The following is a 17,620-nucleotide window of genomic DNA, read 5'->3' on the forward strand; positions in this document are numbered from 1 at the left end:
ATTTGAAGTTCCATGTAATTATGGTGTTTGAATAACCTGACAGTACAAGTTAAATTATTTAGTGTGCTGTAGAAGATATATATCCTGCACCAAATAAACATCTCTTCCCTTGGTCTCACACAGAAGTTGAAGTTTTAAAACACAGTCAGTATTGTCCTTTACTCTTTGGCCTAACTTGCCTTAGTCCTAAACAAAATCTGTTTCATTCATATCTCTACTTGAAGTTTGGACTCTTTTTCAGCTTTTTTAGCAGTTTCTGCACGTGCTAATCCTGACATTCATATCTGCCGAGCTCTAGCCCTGAGTTGGCTGACTGATTTTTGATAAGGCCCCCAAATCCACTGAACTGTAACAAACTAACCAACAGTCTCTTCAACAAGTGGAGCTGGGAGAACTAGATATCCATAACCAAAGGAATGAAAGAGGACCCCTACCTCACACCCTATACAAAAATTAACTCAAAGTGAATCAAAGACCTCAATATAAGAAATGGCACAATAAAACTTTTAGAAGATAATATAGGGAAATATCTTCAAGACCTAGTAATAGGAGGCAGCTTCTTATATCCAAAGCACAAGCAACAAAAGAAAAAATAGATAAAAGGGAACTCCTCAAAATCAAAAGCTTCTGTGCCTCAAAAGACTTAGTCAAAAAGGTGAAGAGGCAGCCAAGTCAATGGGAAAAAACATTTGCAACCATATATCTGGTAAGAGACTGATATCTTGCATATATACAGAAATCCTACAACTCAACAACATTAGTACAAACAGCCCAATTACAAAACGGGCAAAAGATATGAAAAGGCATTTTTCCAAAACAGGAAATACAAATGGCGAAAAAACACATGAAAAAATGTTCACCTTCATTAGCTATTAGGGAAATGGAAATCAAAACCACAATGAGATACCATCTCACACCAACAAGAATGGCTGCCATTAAACAAACAGGAAACAATAAATGCTGGAGGGGATGTGGAGAAATTAGAACTCTTATTCATTGCTGGTGGGAATGTATAATGGTACAGCCGCTGAGAAAGACAGTTTGGCAGTTTCTCAGAAAACTAGACATGGAATTACCCTATGATCCAGGAATTCCACTTATTGGTATATACCCAGAAGATATGAAAGCAGTGACAAGAACAGACATTTGTACAATGAAGTTCATAGTGGCATTGTTCACAAATACCAAGAGATGGAAACAATTCAAGTATCCTTCAACAGACAAGATAAACAAAATGTTGGAATAAACATATGATGGAATACTATGCAGCAGTAAGAAGGAACAAGGTCTGGAAACATATGGCAACATGGATGAACCTTGAAGATATAATGCTGAGTGAAATAAGGTAGACACAAAAGGAGAGATACTGTATGTTACCACTACAATGAACTCTCTGAACAATGTAAAATCAGTCACATAATGTAGAATACTGGGGACCTAGTGACAGACAGAAGCTAGTGAAGGGAGAATGATAATTTTAATATGGCTCATATATGTTAATTAATGAGGGTGAATTCAAAGGCATGGGAATGCATAGGCGTGATGATTGTTTGTTAATGGGATTATAAGTATTAGAGCTGCACTGAAGGTGAACAGCATTGAAAGGGGTTGTTTAAAGGCATATATACCACAGATCAGCACTACAAATATAGATAGGTGCTTACATGATATACTTCTAAGGTATGACACTGGTACAGAGGGTGGATGACAGAATGGTATATGGGAAAAATCTACCTACTGCATACTAGGGACTGTAATTAATAGGAATACCTTACTAGTACCACACAAATACTAGGGACAAAAAGTTAAAGGCTGAAAAGAGCTATGGGGTGTTTTGGGTCACAAGAATTGTTTAAAATGGAGAGTGATGAGGATTGTACAACTAAGTGGTGATAATATCAGATATATGGATGGAGTATCATGGACATATCATATGCTATGTGAACTTAGGAACCCCCTACTTTATAAGTCAAGCTGTCGATCTTGGGGCTTGGTCTTGTAAAACTTATGATTATAAAGGGGAGGCTAAGCTTACCTATAATTATGCCTAGGAGTCACCTCCAGAGAACCTTCTTTGTTGCTCTAATGTGAACTTTCTCTCTCTAAGCCTAAGCCTAATTCTGCAAATAAATTCATCACCCTCCCTGCAATATGGGACAGGACCACCCAGGTGAAGTAGTCTTCCTGGCGATGTGGGACATGGCTTCCAGGAATGAGACCAACCCTGGCATCAAGGGTTTGAGAATGCCTTTTTGACAATAAGGGGGAAATGAAAGGCAACAAAATAAGGTTTCCGTGGCTGGGAGATTTCAAATATAGTCGAGAGGCTTTCTTGGAGATTACTCCTATGCAAACTTTCAGTTACCTATGCCAAATGGCCACAGTATGATAAGCCCAAGTCAACAATAGTCCCGAAAACTATAAAGAATACCTGGATTCCTATCTGAGATTCTATAAAAGTTTCACTCACTAAGTTTATTCCTCAGAATCTTAAATCCTCCAGAGTGCTCCTATGCCAGCTAAGTCCCAAAACGCAGAGGCAATAGCCCCTTCAAGAACATCAACCAGATGCGTCCCCTTTCCCCGTAATGTTGACACCCCATTTCAACATGAACAAGTTAGGGAGGTCACTGCCTAGAGATCCCTGAAAATCAGGAAAGTGATAAACTAGAGGGAGGGGTAGCAACAGACAAGATGGAATTTAACAAACAATTATGAAAACTGAATCTCTACATAATTTTCTTTTTCTTAGTTGCTAGGGTATTAGAACAGCTAGAAGGAAAGAACTGAAATGGTGGAACTGTAACTAACCTATAGCATTCTTTGAAATCTGGTCTATAACTACCTGTTAAACTGTAATTCGAAAGTTATCACTTTTTGTATATATGTTATATTTCACAATAAGGAAATAACTCGTAACATTTTTGGAAATTTCCTATATAACTACTTGTTAAATTGTACTTTGAAAGTTATTACCTTTTTGCATATATGTTATATTTCACAATAAGGAAATAACTGAAAACTGTGGAACTGTAATCCATAACATTCTTTGAAATTTGCTCTCTACTTCTTAAATTGTACTTGTAAAGTTATCACTTCTATGTAAATATTCTATATTACCACTATTTAAAAAAAGGGCAACAGACACGAATAGACACTTTTCCAAAGAGGAAATACAAATGGCTAAAAAGCACATGAAAAGATGCTTATCTTCACTAGCTATTAGGGAAATGCAAATCAGAACTGCAATGAGGTATCATTTCACACCTACGAGGATGGATCTTACTAAACAAGAGGAAACTGCAAATGTTGGAGAGACTGGAGAAATCGAAACACTCATTCACTGCTGATGGGAATGTAAAACTGCTCTGGAAGACGGTTTGGTGGTTCCTCAGAAAGCTAAGTATAGAGCTGCTTTCCGATCCAGCAATACTGCTATGTGGTATAATATAATCAGAAGAACTAAAAGCAGTGACACTAACAGACATTTGCACACCTATGTTCACAGTGGCATTATTCACAATTGCCAAAAGATGGAAACAACCCAACTGTCAATTAACTGATGAACGGATAAACAAAATGTGGAATATACATATGATGAAATATTATTCAGCAATCAAAAGGAATGAAGTCCTGAAACACATGACAACATGGATGAACTCTGAGGACATTATGCTGAGTGAAATGAGTCAGACATAAAAGGAAAAATATTGTTATGATCTCACTAAGATGAACTAATTATAGTATGTAAACTCATAGACATAAAATATAGAATATGGGTTACCAGGAGATAGAATGAGGCTTAGAGAAAGGGGAGTGGTTGTTTAACATGCGCTGAATGTTTAACTAGGTTGAATTTAACTGTTTGGAAATGGATAGAGGTGATGGTAGCAGGTTATTGTGAATATAATTAATTGTGCTGAATCGTGTATGAATACGGTTGAAAGGGGATGTTTAAATTCATATGTCACTGGAAGGAAAGCTAGAGGTTAAAACATGAGACTACAACACAGTGAATCTTGTGGTGGATGATGACTGTGATTAACAATATAAGAATTAAATAGTTCTTTCATGAACTAGAACAAATGTATGACACAATTGCAGGTGGTTGATAATGGAGTGCTATATGGGAAAAAATGTACCTATTGCAAACTACGTACTATAGGTAACAGTACTATCTTAATATTCTTTAATCAACAGTATCAAGTGTGCCACATCAATGCTGGAGATCAATAATAGGGGAGAATAAGATATATGAGATGTTTTGGGTTTTCTTTTTTTTTTTTTTTAATTTTTTTGGGGGGTAATGAAAATGCTCTAAAATTGATTGTGATGAGTGCACAATTATGTGATGATACTGTGAGCCAATGACTGTATACTTTGGATGGATTGTATGATGTGTGAACATGGCTCAGTAAAATTGCATTAAAACAAATGAATAAAAAACACCAAAGATCCCAAACTACTTGTGAGAATGAGATTAAGTTTAGCTTTCACACAGGACAGGTGTGCCTAGCAGGGTGGGGCAGTTAAGGAATTGGTAGAAGGTTAAAAAGACAAACTGTAATCCACAGTCAGTCCCCCTGCTTATCTGCCCACTATCCACAGTCAGTCCCCCTGCTTATCCGCCCACTATCTACTACCCTTGCAGGGTGGAGCCTCGGAATAGAGGTTCTCAAAATAGCCTCATAACTTGTTACCAAACTAGCCCCACTGGCTCTAAAGAGGCCTGGGCATAACCATTATAGTCAGGGGTGGGGATTTGTTCCAAGGGTTCCTAATGTTGCAAATTTGTGCCGGGAAATGGATTTCAAATGTTTCCAATTTGGGCAGGCTGCATGTTTCAAATTTGGGCGGGATAGTTAGGCTTATCGAATAGAATGTAACCTCTGGAGTATCCAGCCAATGGAGAAACAGGGGAGGGACTTGAGGTTAGGGGTAGGGAATAAATGCTGCTGAATCTATTGTTCTGCGCCAACCCCCACATTTTGGTTGGGTGTCTGTTCTTGCAGGACCGTGAATAAATTCTTTTCTTCTCCACAATCGGGTGAGTGTTTATTCCTTTTTAGGAATAGTGCTTGTTTCTCACATACTCCACAATAAAAAAGAACAGAAATTAATTCTTTAGACTGACCTTAGTAAACTGTAAGATGAGATACTATCTGCTAACCTGGCAAAGTCATGAAAATTAAATCCTTAATCCATAGATGATTTCATATGTGTGAATGCTGATTTTTCTCTCTGTGTAATTTGCAATTTTTGTGACAATGCTTAACATACTTACATTTTTGTCTTTCAGCCAGAGGTCCCCTGCAACAGGCTGATAACCCACATGATATCTCCTTAAAGTCTATATGATTGTCACGATTTTCATCAAAAGCATTAAACAATCCTGTAAAATAGGAAAGAGACACCATAAACCAAAGCCAACAAACTTCCTGATGTTGATACTGACAAATTTATGAACGGAGGCATGACTCCCTCTCAAAAACCAGTTGAATAAAAAAATGTTTATCAGTAGTTCTCACTGTCCCAGGAAGAATTTTTTTTTTCTCTCGGTATAATTATAACTAAAACTTTTGATCATAGCAGAAAATACATCATTATCCCTTAGTGCCATGTTATGCCTGTCTCTATGTTTACCTTGTATCAATTCTAATAGTTAAAAAAATGACTGTAGTATATAAAATTAAAAAATTCGTAAATAAAAATAAGAACCAAGAAAAAAAAAGAATCAGAAATTACAACAATGATCCTTATTGAGAAAGACTGAGAAGTAAAAGGAGAAAAAGAGGGAGAAAAGTTGAAATGTTTCTCAAGTGAATATTCAAAGATACACTGATGTTATTACAAGAGAAAAAGATTCTCTAATGTAGTATTCTTTGTTCTAGCTAATCTTTTAAACATAGCTAACAGATAATCTAACCTTTTGGATTTCAAATATTTTTTAAAACTAGAACTGGAATAATTTTTTCCCCCAAATGAAATATTGATCTCCAATTCTAAAAAGGTAAAAACACAACAGCCCTGCTGAAGTGGGTGGAGGCCCAAAGCCCTATCTGCTCTGGCCCCCTGACAAGTACTTCTGAAGTATCCTAGGAACCTGAAGAATACAGATTGTATATCCCAGGAATCTAATTTAGCATCTTCAGCTTAAAGATTAGAAAACTAAAGTTCAGAAGGGGTTAAGTAATTTTCCATAGTTAAAAAGAGTTTTAAAAAAAGGGTTAGAACTAGAGCCAGAGCACAGGGATTCAGATTTCAAATAGGGTTTTTGTGATATCACCCACATTACTCTTTGAATTCCTCCTTAAAAGTCATGGCAATTTAAAAGTTAGAGCTAGAAGAGACCTGAGAGATGGTCTAGTCCAGTGATTTATTTCTTAAACTTCTGTTGGAGAGGGATACGGGAGTAGAACTTTCTTATGTAGAACAGAAAAGAAGTGGACACATTCTAGCTGAGGAAGAGGTGGTATTATGTGTGGAAATCTGAAGCTCTGCTCATTCAGAGGCCACCACCCCAATACCTGCAGTAACAGCTGCTGAGGCACCTCATAGGAGCACAATTTCATGACCACTAAGTTGGTCAAACTCATTTTATATATAAGGATATTCAAGTATGGAGAGCTAAACTGATTTATGCAAGGTTACACAAGCAGAATGTGAAGGCCAGGATTAGAATACCATCTTAATTTCCACTTTAGTTTTTTTCCATTACACTACACAACAAAATTTCAAACCTATAACATGGTTATAGGCAAACTTATAACATGGTGTTTTCAATTTTTTCCACATTCTTTCTTTTATGCTTTCATTTTCCATTCTGTCATCTTCCAGGTCACTGATTCGTTCTTCAACTTCCTCTAGTCTTGTACTATGAGTGTCCAGAATCTTTTTAATTTGGTCAACAGTTTCTTTAATTTCCATAAGATCATCTATTTTTTCATTTAGTCTTGCAATGTCTTCTTTATGCTCTTCTAGGGTCTTCTTGATATCCTTTGTATTCCGTACTATGGTCTCATTGTTCATCTTTAGTTCTTTGAGTAGCTGCTCTAGGTGCTGTGTCTCCTCTGATCTTTTGATTTGGGTGCTTGGGCTTGGGTTATCCATATCGTCTGTTTTTTTCATATGCTTTATAATTTTCTGTTGTTTTTGGCCTCTTGGCATTTGCTGAACTTGATAGGGTGCTTTTAGGATGTGTAGACCAATTGAAGTCCCTATCTCTAATTTATCAGATCTACAGCTTCGTGGAGTACACTTTCTCTAACTAACCAGCAGGTGGCGTCCACGAGCCACCTGTTCTCCACAAGCCAGTTCTCCCCTACTTTGCCTTTGTGGTGACTGGGGGAGTGAGTCTTGTGGGGTCCAATTGGTGTACCAAGCTTGCGTGTGTAGTTGGTGTTGCCTGCCCTGTATATGGGGCGTGTTTCTGGGCAGTCAGGGAGTGGGGGTGGCTCTAACAATCAAATCTCCCTGGTGATCCTGGAGTTTTAAAGCTGCTGCAATAGCGTAATCCTTCAGTTCAGTCCTGCCACAGTTTGTCTCTGCCACTGACCCACAAGTTCTTGGTATTGGTGTATCGCTCCTGAGACTTGCAAGTGGGTCCCTCTTCCAGGCCGTGCACCCCCTGGTCCTCTGTTGAGGGATGACTGTGCTATGTCACAGGTGAGTGCCGTCCCCCCAGGGCGGTTCTGGGCTGCTGGGCTGTGTAGGGAGGCTCCCAGTCTGCTGAAATGATGGCTGAATGGGGCTTTGTTAATTCATACTGCTCCACCTTCCCAACTCTGGGACAATCAGCTGAGGTTGCAGGGAAGGCTAATGTCCACGCCCAGTTTTGTGGAGTGTGCCTGTTATTTGAAGCACTTCCGTCACACTGGGTTATGTGGGGCAGCTCTGGGCTATGGGGCTTGCGATGGGCAGGAGTGTTTCCTATCCACCAGGATGATGGCTGTGAGCGGACACCCCCCTTTTCTTGGGAAGTTGTGGTGTTTAGTGAAATTTCTCAGCCACTGGATTATTGCCTTTTGTCTCAGAGCTCTCTTAGTTCTGCTCTTGTCTTGACCTGCCCAAATTGCAAGTCTTTGAAGCTTTCTGTATTGGGCTTCTTAGAGTAATTGTTTTAGAAAAAGAAAAAAGGATTAAAAAAAAAAAAAAAAAGGGCCCTCCTCACAGATCTAATGGGTTATTGAAATGCTAAGAGACAAAGCAATTAGGGCCATTAAGGAAAGGTCCACAGGGCAGAGAGATCAGGTTTTCTTCGGGATTCGCATATGAGCCTGAGGGCCTGAGCTCTGCCCTTCCCCTTTCTATGTTCACCAGAACTCCAAAAATCCTCCGCTTTTATTTTGGGGTTTTTCATGCTGTTTTTTTCTATGCCTGTCTCCTCTCTGCTGGGCTGGCTGCTCTCAGATTCTCTGGTGTCTGGTCTCAGTCTATCTATGGTTGGAGTTTGGATCAGTAGAATGAGTTTCCAATAAGGGCTGCCACTGCAGTTCTCCCTTCTCCTTCCCGGAGCTGACAGCCCCTCCTCCCACGGGACTGAGCCTGGCAGGGAGGGGCGCGGGTCCCCTGGCCACAAAAAAATTACAGATTTCGCTGATCTCAGCAGTTCCACATTTTCATGAGTGTTGTATGAAGTATGCCCAAAGTCAGATTGCTCTGTGGTGTCCCAGTCCACGCAGTTCCTGGCTTTCTCAACATGGGTGTTTTAAGAGTTAAAATGTATTGGTTACTGTGCTAGTTTGGATATATTATGTCCCACCAAAAGCCATATTCTTTGATGTAATCTTGTGGGGGCAGATGTATTGGTATTGATTAGATTGGAACCTTTTGAGAGTTTCCATGGAGATGTGACTCAGTCAACTGTGAGTGAAACCTTTGATTGAATAATTTCCATGGAGGTGTTACCCCGCCCATTCAGGGTGGGTGTTAACTGGATCACTGGAGTTGTATAAAGGAATTCACAGACAGAAGGACCTCAGAGCAACGGAGAGTGACATTTTGAAGAGCAGCTGCAGCTAAGAGGGGACAAAACGCCCCAAGAGCAACATTTTGGAGAACACTATTTTGAAACGCCACCTGGGAGCAAGTGGACACCAGCCACGTTCCTTCTGAGCTAACAGAGGTTTTCCGGATGCCAATGGCCATCCTTCAGTGAAGGCACCTGATTGTTGATGCCTTACCTTGGACACTTTCTGGCCTTTAGACTGTAACTTTATAACCAAGTAAGCCTCCTTTATGAAAGCCAATCCATTTCTGATATTTTGCATAATGGCAGCATTAGCAAACCAGAACAGTTGCCAATAAGAGATGGACTCAGGTATGTTTACCAACAAACATCTGTAGAAATGAAATGATTCCTACCTTCACTCAAAGATGGCCGAATAGGTGGGGAAACCAATGGGCCAAATGTCTCCAAATCAAATCGTCCAGTCCGGGATTGAGCCTTTAGCAGCCAATAGCGTTTCTCCAGATCAATGATGTCTGATTCCTCCACTGAGAGTCAAATCAAACAAGATTATAAACCTCAGTTATCTCTGGGCAGTTAGTTCATCTTGATAATATAACTTTTAAGAATGTATTTTAATTTCTCAATTCATTTGCTAAAAATGGTCAAGATCTAAAACAAAACTCTGAAAGACAATGTATTACATCTAAAATTTAGAAAACTGAATAAGTTCAAATTAATAAAAAAGCAAGTGGCTTTAAAGTTAGGGGAGGAAAAAAAAAAAAAACCCTGTAATTTCCCCTTAAGTAGGTTACTTAAATACAACATGTAAGATAATCTATATCTGAGCCATTTCTTTTGGGCTGCCCATACCACATATCTGTACTCATTTTCAGTAATTTTCAATCTACATCTTGGATCTAAAGTTTCTATGTACATCTTTTCTCCCAGATAGACTGTAAACATCCTAATAGCAGGATCCATTTCAGATTCATCCTGTCAATATAGTGACTTACACTTTCAATACCTACTGAATAAATGAAAAAAAAAACAAATAAACAAACATGGTAAAAGATCTTAAGCAACTAAGTCAGTAAGTGACAGAGGAAGTGGAGTAGGATTCACAATGTGGTAGGTAAGAGGGAAATCATGAAAACATGAGAATCTTTATTTCCTCACTCATCAGAAGATACATCAAAACAATCAGGGATTAGTTCCAACCATGGTTTCATTTTATGTGTTTTTTTTCTCCAAGGAACTAATGTGAAGTTTAGAAAGCATATACAAGATATTTATTTTTAACTAAACACAGCAGCCAAAGTGATCCTATTAAAATGTAAATTCAGGAATTTCCACTTCTGTCTATGATGGAGTAATCGGCACTGGACATGGTTTTCTACCACAAACAACTAGAAAACTGGACAAAATATATGAAATAACCATGCCCAGACATTAGACACTGCAAGAGAGTGATCCCAGAGAGAAGGTAAACAAACAAGGTGAGCCCTTCCATTGCTCTGATCTTCTGCCAGCAGTCACTTTCCAGACCTCAGTGAGGGATGAGGAACCTAAGAACAAAGATTTCACTGAGTTAAGAAGACAGGGTAGAGTTCATGGAGTTTGAGTTAACTGGAATTTGAAGGACAATTACTGAAGAGGAAGAAGCTATGCAAAGAACTTCAGAAATCTGTGTAAGTTCGGAGTTCTGGCAGAACATTAAGTTATATATGCATGGAGTGAAACTTGGTAAGGCTAGGCTAAGGAACAAATACTAAGGAATAGTAAGTTGAACAATTCCCAGAGCTCAAACAAGATGGGGAGATATCTCGGTTCTGACCAGCTAGAATGGGGAGAACTTGTTGGGTCTTAGGAGCAGTTGTAGAAACTCCAGAGGATCACATTTAATTAGTAGATAAAAATTAACTCTAAAGGCTACTCCAGACTTGCCTCAACAAGGCTTAAAAACAAATCTTGAAAATATTAAGCTGATCCGCAAGTAACTTATGAAAACAAAACACAACTAATTTTTTAAAGGAAGACAACAGAATCCAGATAATCAGTCATGAAACATCTATAATGCCTAGCATCCAAAGAAGACATGAAAGAAGCAGGAAGATGAGATCCATAACCAGGATAAAAATTAGTCAACAGGAAAAGACCTAGAAATTAGAGATAATGGGATTAGTAGCCCAGGATTTAAAACAGTTATTATAAATATCTCAAGGATTTAAAGAAAATGAACATAATGAGGAAAGAAATGAAAACTATAAAAAAGTATCAAATGGAATTGCTAGAGATGAAGAATACAGTATTTGAAATGAAAAATTCACTGGAAGACTTAGCAGCAGATTGGAAACTAGAAAGGAAAGATCAGTGAACTTGAAGACTGAGCAATAGAAACTATCCAAATGGAAGCATGGAGAGAAAAAAATGCTGAAAAAATTATTAGAACCTTAGTGGCCAGTAAGACAATATCAAATAGTCTAACATACATGCAGTTGGGGTCCCAGAGAGAGGTAGGCAGAAAAATATTTGAAACAATAGCAGATGAAAAATTTCCAAGTTTGATGAAAACTATAGACTCACAGATTCGGAAGCTCAATGAACCCCATGAAGGATAAACTCAAAGAAAACCACATCAAACCAAGTCATAATCAAATTACTAATAACGAGAAAATCTTAAAAGCAGGTAGAGGGAGAAAAAGAGACACCAGATTTTGGGTGGGACTCCAGTTCCATCTTTGGTAGACTTCAGTTTAAAGTATTTAAGCTTCAAATACTTAGAAGGTAGTTGGGATTGACAACACACGAAACTGCTAGCTCTTGAAACTATTACTCTACTAGACAGGGGTTGTCATTGGTTACAGTAGCAGAGCTGAGCAATTACAACAGAAATTGTATGGCCCCAAAGCCTAAAAATATTTACTACTTGCCTCTCTAAGAATAGGTGGTCAATTCCTGGGTCACCAATTCCTGAAATTGCAAGGCTGCAGACAACTTCAAGACTGTGAAATCACAAGACTGCAAGTCATGATACTACAGGGCATCAGGACCATGGAGTCATCAGTCTGTGAGACTGAGATTCTAAGACTTCAAAATTGTGAAGCCATGAAACTGTGAGGTCCTGAGATCTCTTTCCACTTTCCAGTCTGCCCCCAGTCTCAGCAAAATTTCCACATGAAGGATTTATTGGTAAAGAGAGTGATTATCTTTGCATCTGGGTTCCTTCAGACTCAAATCTGACACAGGATTCTCAAAAGTTTGGCTGGTATCTCCTCATCTCAGCAAAGGTCGTTTTCTGGCAGGCTCATTCTTCTGCCACCCTTAACCCCAATTTCAGCAGCTGACCTCAAGCATAAAACCATCCTATATCCCTTGATCTCTAGGAAGGGCTTATCCCTCTGGAGTTCAGAGGTTTTACTTCCTTCCTTCCTTTCTTCCTTCCTGCAGTTTTTTCCTCCCTCCCCCCTCCTTTCTTTCTTTCTTTCTTTTTTTAAGATTTCTTTACAGCCATAGCTCTTCAATGCCTTTAAAGAGGAGTGTGATTATTTGATTTATCTGGTGTTTTCATGTTATTACCAAGGAAGTGAAGGCCTTTCATTTCCTTCTACTTCCTAACCTGCCACAGAACCTCTCTCCTTCCATTATTATTTAACGTGATTCTAGAAAGTCTCATCAATGCAGTAAGATATAAAGCAGAAATATGAAGTATAATATTGGAAAAGAAGCAGCAAAATTATTATTTGCATAGAAGCAGAATACACACAAGAAACTCATGAGAATCCGTTTACAAACTAAAATTCAATTCAAAATTCTGTTGGGATACAAAATTAATATTTAAAAAAAACAATGTTTTTCCTATATAACAGCAATAACATGTAAAAGAATATAAAAGAGAAAAAGCATACCAACAATAATATAAGAAACAAATATCTAAAAATAAACCTAACAAGAAATGAGATTTTTAAGAAAACTTTACAAATGATATTCTCAAGGCAGAAAAGTGAACATGTAAGAATATTCCCATTTTACCCAAGTTATTTTATAGACAATGGAATTTTAATCAAAATTCAAGAAGGCTTGGGATTTTAAGTATTGTGGTTTAGGAAAATCACACTGTGAGGGAAACATATATGAGCAAAGACCTGAGGCAAGGGAACAAACAGTGGAGAAAAAACATTATATTTTCTCAGAGCAATGAGAATGTTCTCAAACTGATTGTGGTGGTGAATGCATAACTATGTGAACATACCAAGAGCCACTGACTGTATACTTTGGATGGATTGTATGGTTTGTGAGTAAAATTGTTGGGAAAAAAAAAAAACAAAACATTTTAGATAGATCTCAAGTTCATAGGCCTTGAGATGAGAGCATTCTTGGTAAGTTCAAGGAAGAGAAAGATCAGAGTAGTTGGAGTGAAGGTAATGAGGCAGAGAGCAGTAACAAGAAAGCAGTAGGAGAAGAAGTCAGAAAGAAAATGGGGTTCAGATTATATATACCATTGTAAGGACTTTGGCTTTAATTGAAGTGGTGAACCACTGGAGGGTCTGAAGCAGAGGAAGAACATGATCAAACTTACATTAAAAAAAAATCAATCTGACTGCTGAATTGAGAATAGCCTGGTGGGCAGCAAGCATATAAGCAAAAAGGGATTTATCGAAAGAGTTAAAATCATCAGTATATGCAATTTGAAAGTATTCCAATTACAACAGATTAACAGGTTCAAGACAAAGAATTTTTTTTTAATGTGAAAAAAGTTTAATTACACCAATAATAAAAATAACTTCAAAAGAAAACAATGCCACTCCTTTTTCAAAACTTTTCAAAACCCTTTCCCAAGATATCTGCCTGGCTTACTCCCACAACTTCCTCAGATCTTTATTCAAATGTTACATTCTCAGACCAAACTGCACTTCATACAATGATATTCTCCCATCCCTCTTCTTTGCTTTACTGTTTGCTAAATAATACTATCATCATCTGGCACAGTATAATTTATTCATTTGTTTTGTTTATTGGATGTGTCCTTTGACTAGAATGCATAATCCTTTGAGGACAGGGATATTGGTCTATTTTGTTGATTGCTACTTTCTAATAACATCTGTTTAATGAACAAATAAGAATTATTTATTGAGCTCCTGTTATATGTTCAGAATATGTTTCTATGATAAAGGATAAATATTAGTATCAGACATGAATCCTGTCTTCCAAAAATTTACAAATTACCTGGGAAGACAAGAACAATATTCTCTAAATTTCCAGGGCCCTCAAGGCAATTTGAGTACTATTTTGCTCATTTTTACACTTTGCTTCAAATTGTCAAAACCAATGGTTATTTCTGAGTCAACAGGTTAGCTTCTCTGCAACCAATACCAATGCCTTCCACCGTTTTTTCTTCTGTTAAACTCATTAACGCTACTCTAGCTTCTATGTCCTAGTTTTACTTTGTTCTTTTAACCTGTCTCTTTCACTAGCACCTCTCCTTGCTATCCCTGAAAAATATACATATTTCCAAATACTTAAATTTTGGCCTTACACTTTTCTGGCCTTTCCTAGTCAGTACATTTATTCCCACATTTAAAATTACCTGCTATATGCAAAGGATGCCCAGATCTCTTCTGATCTCTCTACGAAATCCAAGTTCCATACTTTCAATAATTAGGACCTCTGTGTCCCATGGCTTTCTCTTGACAATTCCATAAATAAACTCATTTCATTCTTCTAGCTGAAAATACTCAATTTATCTATCTGAAACATACCTCCCCTTCAAAGCACAGCTTAGTTACTTCCTCAATGACCAAGCCCAATAACCCAACATTATTATCTTTACGCTGCCTCATTCTGTCAAAAACACTTGCCAGATCTCTCCTTGATAAACCTGAACCTCTTATTCTAATGTGTTATTGAGTTACAGGTAGGTTCTATATTCATCTGTTCTATTGTTAGCCAATGCTACAGTTTGATTCTACTAATTATGACTTAAGAAAATATTTCACAGCATTTATCAAAGACAGAAATTTTCCATGAGCCAAGCTTTACTCTTTTAACACAGACCCAAGTTTTCTAATTCTACAAAAGTGCTTAAATACTACTATTACTTCGAGATTCACTTGGTTGGAATGTGAGAGAATAAATTCCATTTTTAAATGATATAACACAGGATTTATTTCACCTTAAAGGTAAATAATTGGTACAGTCTTAGTTGAATAAATGTATGGGCTTCTGACACACTATACAGGAAATTAAGTACTTGACTATGCTACTATGTTCTAGGAATACCTTCAAGAAGAAAATGAACTGTTCAACTAAATACAAAAAAGAGCTTAATATCAAGTATGACAAGTATCAAGTATACTTAATATCAAGTATGTAGAGACTACATTATACTGGATGATGAAAGAACAAAAACTTTCCCCCTAAGATCAGGAACAATACAACTATATCTGCTTTCACTACTGTGATTCACTAGCCATAGCAATTAGGCAAGAAAAAGGAATACAGGTAACCAACTTGGAAGGAAGAAGTACAACTATCTCTATTTGCAGATGATATGATCCTATATACTGGAAATCCAAAGGAATCCACAAGAAAGCTACTAGGTCAAATAAAGGAATTCAGGCAAGTTTCAGGGTACAAGATCAACAAGCAAAAACAAACTGTGATTTTTATTCCATTAACAATGACATCTAAAGTAATAAACTATCTAAGAATAAATTTAACCAAAGAGGTAAAAGACTTGTACAGTAAAAACTACAAAACACTGCTGAAAGAAATTAAAGACCTAAATAAATAGCAAGAAATCCTGTGCTTGTGGACTGGGAAAATTATTATTGTTAAGTGATCTACAGATTTACCACAATCTTTAACAAAATTCAAGGAGTCTGTTTTGCCGGTTGAAGGGAAAGGACACTAGACAACAGACTAAAAATGCATGAAGAAATAAAGATCTCCGGTAATGGTAACAACATGGGGTAATATAAATGCCAATACTATTATATTTTTGGTTTGTAACTCAACTTTTTACTTCCTACAGTATCTAAAAGGCAAATATATAAAATGTAATGATAAATCCATGGTTTTGGACTCATAATGTATAAATATGCAGTTTGTGATGGGGGGTACAGGAACATAGTTTGTGAATACTATTGAAATAAAGTTATCTAAGCAAATGAGATTGTTACAGATTTAGCGTGTAAGTTTAAACCCCATGGTAACTACAAGAAAATATAAGAGAAGCAGGCTCATAGAGTACATGGTTTGGATCTATATACCCCAGAAAAATATGTTCTTAAAACTGCATCCGATCGTGGGATTGAGAACATCATCTTGACCAAAAGAGGGGTATGAAATAAAACGAAATAAGCTTCAGTGGCTGAGAGATTTCAAATGGAGTTGAGAGGTCCCTCTGGTGGACATTCTTACACACTATATAGATAACACTTTTTAGGCTTTAATGTATTGGAATAGCTAGAAGTAAATACCTGAAACTACCAAACTCCAACCCAGTGGCACTGACTCTTGAAGACGATTGCATAACAATGTAGATTACAAGGGGTGACAGTATGATTGAGAAAACCTTGTGGATCGCACTCCCTTTATCCAGTGTATGGATGGATGAGTAGAAAAATGGGGACAAAAACTAAATGAAAAATAGGGTGGGATGGGGAGGATGATTTGGGTGTTCTTTTTTCTTTTTCTTTTTTATTCTTTTTCGGATTCTTTCTGGTATAAGGAAAATGTTCAAAAATAGACTGGGGTGATGAATGCACAACTATATGATGGTACTGTGAACAGTTGATTGTATACCATGGATGACTTTACGGTACGTGAATATATCTCAATAAAACTGAATTAAAAAAAAAAAAAACAAAAAAAAACTGCATCCGCTCCTGTGGGTGTGAACCCATTGTAAATAGGACCTTTTGATAAGGTTACTTCAGTTAAGATGAAAGACCCATCTCAATCAAGATGGGTCTTAATCCTATTACTAGAGTCCTTTACAAGCGGAATGAAATTCAAAGAGAGAAGGCTCCACAGGGAGCAGCCAGAAACTGGAAGTCAAGGAAACCCAGAAGAGAAAGTACAGGCCAGGAGAGCCTGCCAATGTGCACTGCTATGTGACAGAAAAGTTAAGGACCAAGGATTACTGGCATTCAGCCCCAGAATGACACAGTCTTCTGGGAAAAAGCACCACTTTGGTGATGCTTTGATTCTGAACTTCTCCTAGCCTCAAACTGTGAGCCAATAAATTCTCATTGTTGAAGCCAACCCATTGAATGGTATGTGCTTTAGCAGCCAGGAAACTAAAACATAGAAACAGACATGAGAGTACAGGTTGTCAGGGGCAGGGGACAGAGGGAATAGGGAGTTAATGCAAAATGGATATATGGTTTTAGTTTGAGGAGAAGGGAAAGTTTCAGTGATGGAAGGTGGTGAGGGTACTGTAACATCACGACTATGATTAATTAATCCTACACAATGGTACTCCTGGGAGTGGCTGAGATAGGAAAGTTGATATTGCAAATATGTTCTCACAATTAAAAAAAGAGCAACTAAAAATACAAGGACAATTAAAATGCATTACAATGGAGGATTAAGGGTTCCAAAGAACATTACTGGAACATATGAAAAAACTGGAATTTTGACTATAAGTTTTACATCAATGTTAAATTT

General features: G+C 37.5%; 1 protein-coding gene across 5 annotated transcripts in view; it reads right to left on the reverse strand.

The window, feature by feature from the left end:
• USP32 (ubiquitin specific peptidase 32) overlaps window positions 1-17,620 on the reverse strand; it is a 333,441-nt gene that overhangs the window by 113,221 nt on the left and 202,600 nt on the right. For all 5 annotated transcript variants that reach the window (XM_037809640.1, XM_037809643.1, XM_037809642.1 and 2 more), the window contains 2 exons: window positions 9,364-9,495; window positions 5,285-5,392 (listed from right to left, as the gene is read on the reverse strand). In XM_037809640.1, coding sequence (XP_037665568.1) covers window positions 5,285-5,392; window positions 9,364-9,495 — 240 coding nt within the window. The remainder of the gene's footprint in view (window positions 1-5,284; window positions 5,393-9,363; window positions 9,496-17,620) is intronic.

This window comes from Choloepus didactylus, chromosome 18 (assembly GCF_015220235.1).
Source record: "Choloepus didactylus isolate mChoDid1 chromosome 18, mChoDid1.pri, whole genome shotgun sequence".
Taxonomy (NCBI): Eukaryota; Metazoa; Chordata; class Mammalia; order Pilosa; family Megalonychidae; genus Choloepus; species Choloepus didactylus.